This window comes from Coturnix japonica, chromosome 9 (assembly GCF_001577835.2).
Source record: "Coturnix japonica isolate 7356 chromosome 9, Coturnix japonica 2.1, whole genome shotgun sequence".
Lineage (NCBI taxonomy): Eukaryota > Metazoa > Chordata > Aves > Galliformes > Phasianidae > Coturnix > Coturnix japonica.
In genome coordinates this window covers 4,013,152-4,027,611 of record NC_029524.1, presented here as the reverse complement: position 1 = coordinate 4,027,611, position 14,460 = coordinate 4,013,152, and the positions used below count along the sequence as shown (strand labels likewise).

Sequence of the window (14,460 nt, the reverse complement as noted above, 5' to 3'; positions counted from 1 at the left end):
AGCACAGTGTCCTGCAGGGAGAGCCAGCTGCAAGCAACTGCATGCACTACTGCACTGTGCTCTGCTCCTGAGCAGGTAGCCAGGCCTCACCTGGGGACAGCCTGATTACTATGTGATTAAATGCTTACTGATCCCCTCACAATGCCTTGTCCTGCAGCCTTTCACATGGCATTCAAGGGTTCTGTATGGGTCCCACCGGGCCACAGTGGTTTTGGCATACACAAAAATGGCATAAAACCACTGTCTCCAGAGAGCCAGCCAGCTGAGGGCGGACGAACAGTTGCATTAATGTGTAATTGCTGCACAGTCCTGGCTTCCCTTCTTTTGGCAGTGCAGAGTTAATTACGACCGAACTTTAAAACATTGCACATGGATGTTATTTACTGCCTTATTAATGGCATCTGTTCTCCCAGCAAATCTCAGCGGTTTGCTCTTGTTCAAGGAAATGACAAAATCCCACTGCACAGAGGGCTGGTGCTGTCTTACATGCTTTGGCTGGGAAAGGAGCTATAGGATGTGGCCAAAACACCACGTTTTCACCCGGACTGCATGCTTGCTCCATGTGTTGCCCCAGCATCTCAGCCCATTGCAGCACGAAGGGGTGCACACGGCTTCAGCCAACAGATCTGAGTGCTGTGCCCGTGATGGATAACTGGCAGCATCTCCCTTCCCAGCCTGCCCACATCATGACCCAAGAGGCTGCCGGCACTGGGCTGCTGAGCGCTCCCAGACCGCAGGAGAAGCGTGACTCAGGCAGACTCAGGGCTCGCCTTTGTGCTGCAGCTTCCAGCAGGGCGCAGGGACTGCTGCTGCAGCCTGATTTGCTGGGAGGCTGCCAGCCTCCCTGCCTTCTCCTCCTCTCTGCAGGCAGTTTGCAGGCAGCTCTGCTCTGTTCTCCGCTCACCGCTGCATCTCAAGCTACAAGATGACCTGCCACAGGGACATGGCAGGCTGACATCCCCATGGCGGGCATGGAGTGGAGGATCTGGTAATGCAGGCAGAGGATGCTGTGGGGAAGGTACGGCTGTGTCTGTGGGGAGCAGGGAGGGGGTTTGGCACTGTCTGCAGGCAGCTTGCAGTACCTGCATTGCATCCCTGTCCCCACAGGGTGCTGTGACTATTCTGCATGGGTGAGGGGTGACCCAGGGTGAGGGGCCGCATGCTGCCTGCCGTGTCAGCTGAGCTGGAGGCAGGCAACCTGCACTCTGCCGTTGTCCCTGGGCCCATGAAGGCACTTTTCTGAGTGCTGTTCTGTGGGTCACCAGCTGTTCCCCCCCTGCAGCAGAGCTGAGCCTGGGGAAAGGGGACCTGAGTGCAGTGCAGCCATTGTCCTGCTCCACTGCTTCTCCCTGACACCGGGAAGTCCTGCAAGCCCTTATCGTTATGGCTGTGGTGCAGGGTTCAGTTGGCAGCCAAAATCCTTGTTATGCTCAGGCCTGCTGACCCACTGCTTTGCCACTGCTCTACCGGAGTGCTGTGCTCACTGCCTATCCACAGCCCTTCCTACCCAGGGTGACCCACTGCCTTCAGCTCACATGCATCCTTTTCCTTTGCTCAGGATGGAGATGTGCAGCACCTCCCCACCTAGGAGCAGGAGAGAGCAGCCATGGCGGTGCGTGGCCGACACACCAAGGTGCTCCCCTCCCAGCTGAACAAAGTGTGCCCTGAGAAAGGGGACGGCCCCGCCACGCACCCCAGGGAGATGAGCGACTTCGAGGTGGTCCCCAATCTCCAGCAGAGCAGCAGCAGTGTGGCCAAGGGCCAGCGGAAGGCACATTTCCCCTCTGGCAGCAATGAAAAGGCAAGTTGGGGGTCTGGAGCTGGAAGAGGTGGGAGCTGGCCCCACCTGGTGGGAGAACAGTTGTTCTGGAATGCATTGATGGGGAATATCAGGTTGGGGAGAGCATTAATAAGGCCCTTAGGTATGACCCAGGCACCAGCATCTGGCCCCTGGTGCAAGTTCTGACCCTTTACAGAAACAACAACCCGTCACTGCTCTTCCTGCTCCCTCAGGAAAATCTCATCTCATGGATTCCTGAAAACATCCAGAAGAAAGAGTGCACATACTTTGTGGAAAGCTCCCAGACCTCAGACTCTGGGTAAGTCAGGCTGCCCCTCCTTCCCCTCCCCTGCCTGGGAACAAATGGGGCATCTTGGGGACAAAGCTACATCACTAGGAAACCCCACCTTTTCTTAAGGGAACTTCTAGAAAAAGCCCTTGTTTCTGCACATGTTCCAAGCTGGAAGTCAGGTTAGGTGGGAGGTGCTGGTGCCTGTGGTGTTTTGATGATGATGCCAGCACTTCCCAGCTGGGCTGAGGCAGGTGAACCACTGGGGCTTTGCCCTTTGGGGTTGGCTTGTTTCCCACGGAGCTGGTGGTGTCCATTGCAGGAGGGTGGTGTGCGAGTGTGGCTACCTCAGGGAACAGCACCTGGAAGATGCTGCCAAACCTCCCCTGTTCCTGGGGAAGGAGTGGGACCCCAGCAGACACATCCAGGAAATGCCAACAGATGCTTTTGGTGACATCCACTTCACAGGCCTGGGACAGAAGACAGGAAAGGTGATTTGTTTCTCCCCTCTGTGTACAATGGGAGTCAGTGAGAGAGTGTGTTGGAGTTTCCCTGTTGCCCTGCCCAGTTCTTTCTACCCAAAATACATGTGCTCCCTATTTACAGTACGTGCGTGTCTCCTCTGATACTCCTCCACGGGTCATCTACCACCTCATGACACAGCACTGGGGCCTTGATGCACCCAACCTGCTCATCTCAGTCACCGGTGGAGCCAAAAACTTCGTCATGAAGCCAAGGCTAAAGAACATCTTCCGGCAAGGGCTAGTCAGAGTGGCCCAGACCACTGGTAAGAGATGCTGCACTGTATAGAAAACCCACCCAGGGCTTAATGCAATAGGCACAGAAAATGTCTTTTGGGGGATGGAGCATCTTCAAGGACTGGGTGCTCCTGCAGCCATATGGTGGGATGTTAAGAGATTGCTGTGAGTAGGGTCTCTCCATTCCCAAGCCCCTCTCTGACCTTTAGGGGCCTGGATCATCACGGGGGGGTCCCACGCTGGTGTGATGAAGCAGGTGGGAGAGGCGGTGCGAGACTTCGTCCTCAGCTGCAGCTACAAGGAAGGTGACATTGTCACCATTGGCATTGCCACCTGGGGGACTGTGTACAACCGGGAGAGCCTCATCTGCCCCATGGTGAGCAGGGCCAGAAGGGGTGGTGGTTCCAGGCTGATGCTTTCTGAAACCACTTACGCTCTACCCAGTGCTTTGCAAAGGTGTTGTGCTTCTCCTGGGAGCAGCCTAGATGGGCAAATGGAGCAGAGACAGGAGTGTGGGGCAAGGCTGATATGAACACTGCAGGGATGGCAGTTCTGCCGCTGCATGCCATCTTGCTTCCATTCCACATGCTGGTTGATTTGAGCATCTGCTGCTCCACTTCAGCCCCATCAGGCTTTGCCCATGGTCTCCCCTCCTGCACCTTACAGGGGGGCTTTCCAGCTGAGTATGTACTGGATGAGGAGAACCAAGGTAGCCTCTCATGCCTGGATAGCAACCATTCCCATTTTATCCTTGTGGACGATGGAACCCATGGGAGGTACGGAGTGGAAATCCCTCTGAGGACCCGGCTGGAGAAATTCATTTCCAAACAGACCAAGGTGAAAGGAGGTAACGGCAACATATAGCCAGGCCAGAGGCAGGGGAGGGGATGAGGCACAATGGGCCAGTTCAGCTGCTCAGAGGGGCTCCCTGCAGGGAGATGACCTGGGCTCTGCTTCCCTGCAGGTGTTGCCATCAAGATCCCCATCGTTTGTGTGGTGCTGGAAGGAGGCCCTGGGACACTCGATGTAAGGAACCACTCCTGGCCTCTTGCAGCAGAGCCAAGAGGGGCAATGGTGGGATGGGCTCGGATTGGGAAAGCCAGGAGTCAGGGCAGAGGGCAGAGGGCAACAGGTCTGCTTATTGCCTAGGGATCACAGAATCAGTCCAACCTCAACCCATCCTCACTATGCCTACTAAACCATGCTACTCAGTGCCACATCTCCACAGTTCTTGAACACCTCCAGGGACAGAGACTCCATCATCCCGAGATCTCCTGATATTGGTGGGAAATGGGAGAGATGCAGATGGATAGAAGTGCTGTGGTATAGCAACAGGCTCAGGAGGGCTGCTGGCCTCTTGGTGATACTAGGGCCAGCCTCCCTGCTTTGTTGCAGACCATATACAATGCCATCACCAATGGGACCCCATGTGTGATTGTGGAAGGGTCTGGGCGTGTGGCTGATGTCATTGCCCAGGTGGCTGGCCTACCTGTGTCCGAGATAACCATCACCTTGATCCGCAAGAAGCTGAGTGTGCTTTTTCACAATACCTATGAGCAATTCACCGAGGGTCAGGTGGTGGAGTGGACCAAGAAGGTGAGTCCCTTGCAGGCAGACAGCTCCTCTCCCTGAGCATGTGGAGACCCCAGGAGTTCCTGGGGGCAGCAAGGCTCTCACTGGGAGCATTTGTTCTGGTGGACCCCAAGAACAGTGTGGCACCAGCCCCAGCTGGGCTAAGGGACAGCACAGTGGTCTGCAGGTGACCCAAGGAGAGCCAGGAGCTGCCCCACACAAGAAGAGATGCTGCTGCTGATTGCCTGCCCACGGCTTTCCTTGTAGATCCAAGATATAGTGCGGAGCCGGCAACTCCTGACCATCTTCAGAGAGGGCAAATATGGTCAGCAGGATGTGGATGTGGCCATCCTCCAGGCACTGTTCAAAGGTGTGGAGCTGGGGGCTGCCGGGGGGTATGAGGGAGATGAATGGAGTTGTGGTCACAAGCTTGGCTTGTGCAGTCACCAAAGGGCCCAGATGCTGAACTGATCAGGAAGAGATGTTTCTCCCAAGGGTCAGGCCTCCAGTGGGGGCTTCCAGAGGGTAAACAATCCCCAGCTCTAACACATGCACTTGGCATGCAGCATCCCGAAACCAGGACCACTTTGGTCGTGAGAACTGGGACCACCAGCTGAAGTTAGCCGTGGCCTGGAATAGGGTGGACATTGCTCGGAGTGAGATCTTCACGGACGACTATGAGTGGAAGGTAAGGCAGTTCTGTGCTGCTTGTCTGCTGCATGGCTGTGTGGGAGACACCGGGCTGGGGGCTGAGGGTAGGAAAGGCTAAGGGGCTTTCTCCCATTCCTAACTACAAACAGAGCAGAACTGGGTTCGATTTGCTTCACTGCTTGTAACGATCCTACATAATTGTTTGCAAAGGTGGTTGGTATTTCAATCAAAACTGGTGTCTTTGAAAGACTGTGTACCAACCTAGAGTCTTTTGATAACTAGACACCTCTTGGTAGCCCTATCCTATGGTCTCTGCCAGTGCCATCATGCCAAGTAGCTAAAACCTTCCCACATCCAAGCAGGGTGTAAGGTGTGACCCTGCTGTGGGGCCATGGAGCCCCTCACCTCTGCCTCTGGTCTGCCAGCCCACAGATCTCCACTCCGTGATGGCAGCTGCCCTAATCTCCAACAAGCCGGAGTTTGTGAAGCTATTTGTGGAGCAGGGAGTGCGTCTCAAGGAGTTTGTCACCTTGGACACCCTGGTTTACCTCTATGACAACATGGCTCCATCCTGCCTGTTCCACAGCAAGCTGCAGAAGGTCCTCCTGGAGGAGAAGGAGAACACAGCCAGCTCCAAAATGCCACGAATCCAACTGCATCACATCTCCCAGGTGCTGCGGGAGCTGCTGGGCCGCTCCACACAACCTCTGTACCCCAAGCCCAAGCACACGGAGCGGCCCCGGCTCTCCATCCCTGTCCCACACGTCAAGTTGAACGTACGTATCTCCAGGTTACGTGATGGCAGGACTGCATTAGGGAGGGGGGCACTGGCTGAAGAAACAGCCCTGGAGGTTCCAGTTAGTTCACTGTCCTTTTACCCTCTCAAGAATCTTACTTAAAGTCCCTTAAAGCCCTTCCCAAGTTACCTGGCTCACATTCAAGATGCAGCTCCCACTCTCCTACCTGTGCAGTACCAGGTGGCTGTGTGACTGATGAGCAGAACCCAATGGGGTGGAGGACAGAGGGGCTCCCTGGGCACTGGGCAGGTTTGGCACAACCCCTGTGATTATGAGAGGCTCTTCCAGCATGAGCCCAGCCTTGGCCATTCCTCTCTGCAGCAAAGGCCCTTCCATGGCTGGTGGAGGCAGAAATCGAGGGGTTAGGGAGGATTTGTGTTGAGGGGCCATCTCCTTTTGGCAGTCCCTTGGCAGGCAAACAAGTCTGACTGTTGCGTACCTCTCAGGTTCATGGGTCAAGCCTCCGGTCGCTCTACAAACGCACCTCTGGCCGAGTCACCTTCACCACCGACCCAGTCCGTGACCTCCTCATCTGGGCCGTGGTCCAGAGCCACAAAGAACTGGCAGAAATCATCTGGGCCCAGGTATTGCAGCTCAAAGTCATCAGTCCCAGCTGTAAAACTCAGCTAAAACCAAACAAAGCCCAAGAGGCAAGACTGCATGTGGAGTCACAAACATCCCATCACCCATGGCTTCCTATTACAAGAGCAGGGTTGCCCCTGTACTCCCAGTGGCACTGGGTTACCTTCTGCCCCTGCACCCAGAGTGGAGGACAGCTTGGCCCTTGCCACAGCAAGTTCTCCTTCCTGAGCAGCCAGATTGGGATATGCTCTTTTCCTCCCATGAAAACACTGATGGACGTGTCAGAACTGCCAGGAACTTGTGGGATGGGGATGAGGCTCAGCATCTAACACCCTCTCTGACCTCTTTTGCCCCAGAGCCAGGACTGCATGGCGGCTGCTCTGGCCTGCAGCAAGATCCTGAAGGAACTGGCCAAGGAGGAAGAAGACACGGACACCACTGATGAAATGCTGGCCCTGGCTGAGCAGTATGAGCAGAAAGCAATTGGTGAGTGGGAGGGACAGCAGCAACCCAGAACATTCTCATGTCTTGTCATGCTGGATGTGTCTAAAAGGTGGTGGGTACGATGGATGGTGTAGAGCCGTGGTAATGCTCACCTCATGCTGCAAACATCTCTCCGGTGCTCCTCCTGCTGAGCAATGGGCTGGCCCAGAGCTCAGCCCAATCTCCCTGCTCTCCCAGGTGTGTTCACAGAGTGCTATCGCAAGGATGAAGAGAGAGCCCAGAAGCTCCTCGTCCGTGTCTCTGATGCCTGGGGGAAGACAACCTGTCTGCAGCTGGCACTGGAGGCCAAGAACATGAATTTTGTGTCCCATGGAGGTGTGCAGGTGAGGTCCCAGGCCTGCTGAAATCACCACAGAAATCACTCATCCCTGATACCCCTGTGGCACAAGCTCAGGCTCCATTCCCAATGAGCTGGACTTGCAAATCAGTCAGGATGCAGAGGAGGCTCCTCTAGCAGTGTTCCCCTCCCTCCTCACAGGCCTTCCTAACCAAAGTCTGGTGGGGGAAGATGTGTGTGGACAACGGGCTTTGGCGGGTGATTATGTGCATGCTCTTCTTCCCACTCCTCTACACCAGCTTCATCACCTTCAGGTACTTCTTGCAGCTGGGGCACATGCACATAGAGGCAGGTTATGCTTCAGCTCCCTCCTCCATCTGGCTCACAAACCTCAGGCAGCCGAGCCATGTCTCCATCCTTGCTGCCCTCAGGGAGAAGAAGATGCAGCCCATGGGCTGCCTGACACGTTTCCGAGCCTTCTTCACAGCACCTGTCGTCATCTTCCACATGAACATCCTCTCTTACTTCACCTTCCTCTTGCTCTTTGCCTACGTCCTGATGGTCGACTTCCAGCCATCACCGTCCTGGTGGGAGTACCTCATCTACTTCTGGCTCTTCTCCCTGGTGTGTGAGGAGATCCGCCAGGTATGGGGAAGGCTGAGCAGGGCCTGGGAGGAGCTGGGAGGAGCTGGGTTGCTGGGAACCTTTCTGGTGGTCCTGGAAGGTCCTGTGCTTTTTCCATGCCCTGGCAGAAAACCCTGTAGGCTCAGGTCTGCTTCAGGTAAGCAAAAGAGTCCGGTGATGGCCAGCAGGTCTCTGCCCCTCTGTAAGGCACGTGAGTACCCTGTAGTGCTTCAACTGATATACCAACCCCGCTTCTTTTCCCAATAGCTCTTACATGATCCAGATGGGCTCGGAGTCCTGAAGATGGCTTCCCTGTATTTCAAGGACTTCTGGAACAAGTTGGATGTCGGTGCCATCGTGGTGTTCATTGTGGGGCTGACCTGCAGGTGAGTCACAGTGCTCAGGGCCAAGCTGCAGGCTGCATTGGGCTCTATGCTCCTTCCTGTTGGCACTGAGATGTTCCTTTCCTCTGTTCTGTGCCCAGGCTGATTCCATCAACGCTATACCCTGGGCGCATCATATTATCACTGGCATTTATCATTTTCTGCCTGCGTCTGATGCACATTTTCACCGTCAGCAAGACTCTGGGGCCCAAGATCATCATTGTGAAGCGCATGGTAAGGGCTACCCTGCCTTGCCCTGCCCTGCCTGCAGGGGACGTGCCACCCATCTCATCCTACCCTGGAGGGCTCTGTGCTCCAGGACACACTGTTGCTTCATGGTGTCTTTGCAGATGAAGGATGTCTTCTTCTTCCTCTTCCTGCTGGCAGTGTGGGTGGTGTCCTTTGGGGTTGCCAAGCAGGCCATCCTGATCCACAACGAGGAACGCGTGGAGTGGCTTTTCCGTGGTGTGGTCTATCACTCCTACCTGACCATCTTTGGGCAGATCCCCTCCTATATCGATGGTAAGGGATGCTGCCCTGTGGCTGTGTGACATGAACCCAGTGACTGTTACAGAGACACACTCGTGCAGCCACACAGTCCTGCACAGGTCTCCTCTCCACACTACAGGGTAAGGCCAGGAAGGAGCAGAGACAAAGTGTAGGGCACATTCAGAGTGTTGCCACCATTCCAAAGCCAGGGTCTGAATCTGCCTCAGGACAGCCAGTCAAGATGTGCAAAGGCACAGGAGCAGGGTGTCAGCTGCCAGGAGCTGATCCAGCTCCACGTCACAGCTGTAAATTGGCAGGAGTAAGCAGAGTGCTGAGGTCAAAGAGGATAATGCGGAGTGTGCTTGGAAACCTTCAGCACACATCAGCTGCTCCAACCCCTGCCATGTTCTCAGCCACCTTGATGTCGGATAGCACAGTGTGCTGCTTGAGACACCAAAGGGCTGGTTGTGGTGGAGCAGCGCTGTGCTCTCTTGCAGGGGTGAACTTCAACATCGATCAGTGCAGCCCCAATGGGACTGACCCCTACAAGCCCAAGTGCCCAGAGACCAACGAGGACAGCAAGGAGCCCATCTTCCCAGAGTGGCTGACGGTCATCTTGCTGTGCCTGTACCTGCTCTTCACCAACATCCTCCTCCTGAACCTCCTCATTGCCATGTTCAAGTGAGTCTGACCTGGAGCCCTGGTCCTGACTGTGAATCACGCTGCCTTTACTTGCAGGCTTAGCCCTAGGCAGGGCAGCAAGCAGACGAGGGGTGCCTCCTTACTCCCCTGCACAGCTGATGCCTGGGCTCTGTCTCCAGCTACACATTCCAGCAGGTCCAGCAGCACACAGACCAGATCTGGAAGTTCCAGCGACATGACCTCATTGAGGAGTACCACGGCCGCCCTCCTGCGCCTCCACCCTTCATCCTCCTCAGCCACCTGCAGCTCCTGGTGCAGCGGGGGCTGCTCCGCAGGCCGGCCATGCGCCACAGGCAGCTCAGTGAGGAGCAGCCCTTGCCCTTCCTCAGCTCCCTCCCAGGTAGATGAGGTGCCCGGGGAACTGACAGCCCTGCTGTCCCCTTCTTCCTGCAGAAGAGAAGCTGGAGAAGAATGAAGAAGCCGCCCTCCTCTCGTGGGAGATGTACCTGAAGGAGAACTACCTGCAGCACCAGCAGTGTCAGGAGAAGCAGAACATAGAGCAGAAGATCCGAGACATTGCACAGAGGTACCGACACACCTCAGACAGGGACACCCTTCCTGTTCTGGGCAGGAAGGATTTGGGATTGGAGCTCTTGCTGCCCTCCTTGTTATGCATACATATGGGGGATGCTCATGGGAATCTGTGTTTTGGAGCGGCAGGCACCCAAGCAGTGTAGGCTGCGGAGCACCTGTAGCAGCCATGGCTCCTAAAGAGGTTTTTCTCTGCACCATCCCTCCAGAATCGATGTGCTGGCAGACCTGCTGGACATGGATCGGGTGAAGAGGACGAGTCTGGTGGAGCAGAGATTGGGCACCCTGGAAGCTCAGGTGAGGCAAAAACTGAGCCACTGCATTGGGAGCGTGGGCTTTTCCAAGGGCATGGGTCAACTGAGCCACAAGAGGAAGTCTTTCTGAATCAGTTCCCCTTAAAACGTTAGAGTGTCCTTGAGAAAACAATAGCCTGAAAGAGAAAAAGGCATATGGGAAATGGAACATTGTGGGATGAGCCCCTGCACTGTTCATCCAGCTCTTCTCCTGGGACTGAGAGAGCCCTCCAGACCCTCACCTGTCCCATACAGGTCCATCAGAATGCAAAAGCCCTGAGGTGGATCATGCAGGCACTGCAGGGCAGTGGCTTCAGCTCAGAAGAGGATATACCACCCTTGGGTAAGCACAGCCCTAGCAGCACAGCCCAAAGGGATGCCAGGAGCAAAGATACAGCACTGGAGTCAGGCAGTCCCATGGGCCTCAGCATCAGTCCTGCTGAGACTCAGCATCAGTCCTGCTGAGGCTCAGCACCTGCCCTGTGAGGCCTTGCTGTCTCTGCCTTGCAGTCTCCAGCAGGACCTCAGAGGAGAAGGAGTTGGATCTGGAGGAGAAGCCTGAAGAGAAGCAGCCACCATACCATGTACTGGCCCGGAACCTCCTCTACCCAGGGTCCCACACCATCCGCTTCCCTGTGCCGGATGAGAAGGTGCCCTGGGAGGTAGGAGCTCAGGTGGTGGGGCTGGAGGAAGGCTGGGGGCTGGGGGAGGATGGGAAGTGGGAAGGGGAACAGAGCCATTGTTGCAGCAAGAGAGAGAAGTATCATACTTGGAAGCTGCTGTTCTCCCCAGCCCTGAGATGAGCAGCTTCTTGGAGGCACTGACAGTGCTCAGTGAACGGGAGCTGGGTCTCCAGTGCACAGAGGGTCCAGGCATGGCCAGAGATACCTCCCTGGGAAAACACTGTGGCTGTGCTCAGTAAAACAAGGCTGGGTTTCACGTGGGGATGGCTGGAGGTGTTCTGAATGGACAGGCACATCTGAGCTGCCAGTGGGGCTGACACAACTGTATGCCCTGCAGGTGGATTTCCAGCTCTATGACCCTCCTGTCTATTCAGCCGACCACAGGGATTCAGCTGTGCAAGACCCCTTCAGCCCGTGAGTATCCCCTCAGGGGTCCCTCCCCATCCAGCCTCCCACCTCTGCCCTATCCCCACACATGGCGCAGCCTGCCCTCATTGCTGGGCTGCCTCCTGTGCCCAGCTCCCTGGAGTCTCTCCTGAAGATCAACTACAATGCCATGGATGGGCTGATTGACAGGCAGAGCTTCCACGGCCTCTATGCCGTGCGGGACGGACTGCCACTGTGAGTGCTCCCACCATGGGGAGGTGGGTGAGGGGAATGGGGCAGTGTCTGGGTTGTTGATGAAGATGCTGAAGAGCACCAGTCCCAAGATGGACCTGTGCCCATAGCAGGGGGTTGGAACTGAATGATCTTTCAGGTCCATTCCAACCCAACCCATTCTGTGATTCTATGAATTAGGGAGGGTGGTCCGGGGCTTTGGGCAGCCTCCAGCCTACTTGCTTTCTCCCACCAGGAATCCCATGGGCAGGACGGGGCTCTGTGGTCGTGGGAGGCTGCACTGCTTTGGGCCCAACCATGCCCTGCACCCAGTTGTGACCCGGTGAGCATGTAGGGGTGCTGGCGACAGAATGGAGCAGGGGGCATGAAGCCATTTCAGACCAAGGAGAGGGAGTTGATCATGGCTTGCAGCATAACATGGGCCTCTCTCACAGCTGGAGGAGGAATTTGGATGGGTCCATCATCAGGAAGAGCCTAAAGAAGATGCTGGAGGTCCTCGTGGCCCAGTATCCCCTGTCAGACGTCTGGGCACTGCCTGGGGTAAGAGCCAGAGCAGAGCAGCTCCAGCCACATTCTCAAGCCATTGGCGGGGAGCTCCAGGAGCAGCAGCGGGTGATGGAGCAGCATGGAGGGCTTTTAGCAGCAGGAGGAGGGAGGGAGGCCCCGCTGCTACCTGATCCCCTCCATCCGAGCCTGGGGCAGCCATGGGATAAGCCATGGTGGTGGCAGCTGGGCTGTGAGAGCTGTTTGGGTGCAGGGCTCGCTGGAGCCGGGTGAGACGCTGCCGCTAAAGCTCAAGTGGATCCTGCGTCGGGAGTTCTGGCCTCAGTTCCAAAACCTGCTGAAACAAGGCACTGAGGTAAGGGTACACGGGGCTCTTGGTGCACTAAGAGCGGTGGTTATGGCTCTGCTAATGCAGCACTCCTTCCCTGTGCACAGATACACAAGGGGTACCTCGATGATCCCCGCAACACAGATAACGCCTGGGTTGAGACTGTTGCCATCAGCGTGCACTTTGACAATCAGAACGATGTGGAGATGAAGCGGCTGAATTCGGTAAGGACCTCTTGCCTCTGCAGCACCCTACTGGCTCCTAGAAGGTATGGGGCAGGTAACCTCCCTGAGCAAGGCAGAGCCCTCTGAACAGACTGTCCAGGCAGTCATCATCCCTGGACTGAGGAGGTGAGGGAGGTGGTCGGTGGGCATGGTCAGGTCAGTGGGCCTGGTGAGGTCAGTGGGCCTGGTGAGGTGGGCTGAGGTTGAACTTGGGATCTTAGTGGCTGTTTTCTAATCATAGTAATTCTATGAATTCCTTTAGCTCCAGCCCCAGATCTCACTCTCATCAGGTGTAAAACTTCTCCAGCTGTGTGCAGGGGAGGGGGCACACAGTGCTGTCAGCAGGGTGGCACCATAGCAGGGGCCCCAAAAGCTCAGGGTGGGAGGCTGGCAGTGCTGCTGAGTGCAGCTGGCCCTGCCATAGCACACACATGGTGTCCTGCTCCGTTTCCAGTTCCTCCAGGGCTGCGACCCGGAGCTGTGCATCCGCTGGCAGGTGCTGGACAGGAGGATCCCGCTGCACGCCAACCACAAGCTGCTCCTTCAGAAGGCTTCCACCCTGCTCGGCGCCTACTACTGAGTTCTCAGGCACAGCCACAGCTGCTGCAGCCCTGGGCCAGGATCTGGCTGCTATGCCCCAGCTCACCTGCAAGGCCATGGGCTGCTGTTGGAGGCCAGGCAGCAACCACAGCCACCAGCTCACCCTTACCCACCCACCATCTGGGTGGGCACTGCGTGTGGGCACGCAGGGCATCCATCAGGCAGCTCTGCTCCCCAGTCCACTGAGCCCCAGGAACCTCAGCACAGCTCCTGGAGGGTTACTCAGGGTCTCTTGCAAGATGCTGCCCTGCAAGTTGCTGTGACATCTGTCCTCATATCTCCAGTTGCCTCAGACCCAGTGATGTACTGAGCTGTGATCCAACACTTCTGAAGGTGAGAGCAGCTCTTGGCTCATACACCTATGGCTTTATACCTCTGCACAAGTTCACCCTCTCAAGTATTTTGTGACCCTACGTGTGTATGCTGAGCACCACATTGTAGCCAATATCCTCCCCTGTGCTTAATAGCACCTGCCTGCCTGCCCCCTTGAGTACATGGACAGAAAAGGGCAGCCTGCTGGGACACGTGGGGGTCTGTCCTTTGCAGACACTGGGGCCAGTGGGGACTTGAGCAAGGACACGGTTGTGTATCCATCTCACACATCTCTGCTCACCTTTTCTGCTGCCTGCCATAGGGACGATGAGGCACAGCGGAGATGCTTCTCAGTAGCCCAGAACAGCCCCATGGGGGTGGATCATGGCCTAGGACTGCTTAGGGAGGGATTTCAACTCCCCACGCTCTCCCCATGGAGACACAGACACAGCCAGGGCCGTTCTCCCCCACTGGTGGCCATTGCAGCACAATTGTGGTTTCACCAGTGAGGCGCTGGGGCTGGGAGATGGGGGGCCAGCTGGGAACTTAGTCAACGCTGCTCAATAAACAGTGTACTAAACAACTCGAGGCTGGCAACGTGTCACTGCTGTTTAGGCACAGGTCATCCCTGCAGACTGTGCTTCCACAATGTTCTCGCCCCAATCTTATAGCACAAATCCAACCCACATGCAGACTCACCCACATTAGGAGCTTTGGGCTTCCTGGATCCCACCCCCCACCAACTCCCATCACCCCTTACAGTGATACTCAGCAGCTCCTCACCAAGCTCCAGCTCTGAGTCATGCTGCTGTGCCACACTTTGACCTTAAAAAAGCCACCTCCAAATCACTGCTTGGCAAACTCCTTGGAAACGTGACTTATACCAGCTCATGGACCAGATGGGAAAAGCAAAAGAACTCCAGGTTTTGTTATTTAAATCCCCAGCGATGATTAAGCCA

General features: G+C 56.0%; 1 protein-coding gene across 1 annotated transcript; it reads left to right on the top strand.

Moving 5' to 3' along the window:
• Positions 1-732: 732 nt before the first annotated feature.
• TRPM2 (transient receptor potential cation channel subfamily M member 2) lies at positions 733-14,089 on the top strand. Its single transcript, XM_015871255.2, has 33 exons — positions 733-1,018; positions 1,559-1,801; positions 2,014-2,099; positions 2,392-2,560; positions 2,676-2,856; positions 3,037-3,203; positions 3,494-3,674; positions 3,792-3,853; positions 4,223-4,423; positions 4,667-4,769; positions 4,966-5,087; positions 5,476-5,826; positions 6,294-6,431; positions 6,786-6,915; positions 7,111-7,256; positions 7,412-7,524; positions 7,642-7,855; positions 8,102-8,220; positions 8,319-8,451; positions 8,568-8,739; positions 9,204-9,387; positions 9,528-9,709; positions 9,802-9,934; positions 10,149-10,236; positions 10,488-10,575; positions 10,743-10,894; positions 11,253-11,329; positions 11,435-11,536; positions 11,769-11,855; positions 11,968-12,073; positions 12,291-12,392; positions 12,473-12,589; positions 13,044-14,089. The coding sequence occupies exons 2-33, from the start codon at positions 1,607-1,609 to the stop codon at positions 13,167-13,169; spliced, it is 4,527 nt and encodes a 1,508-aa protein (XP_015726741.1). The 5' UTR covers positions 733-1,018; positions 1,559-1,606; the 3' UTR covers positions 13,170-14,089.
• Positions 14,090-14,460: the final 371 nt, after the last annotated feature.

Coding starts and splice junctions, on each gene's coding strand:
- TRPM2 (XM_015871255.2), top strand. CDS start 1,607: ATGGCGGTGCGTGGCCGACACACCAAGGTGCTCCCCTCCCAGCTGAAC. Junction 6,916..7,110: donor GTATGAGCAGAAAGCAATTG/GTGAGTGGGAGG, acceptor CTGCTCTCCCAG/GTGTGTTCACAGAGTGCTAT. Junction 7,525..7,641: donor ACCAGCTTCATCACCTTCAG/GTACTTCTTGCA, acceptor TGCTGCCCTCAG/GGAGAAGAAGATGCAGCCCA.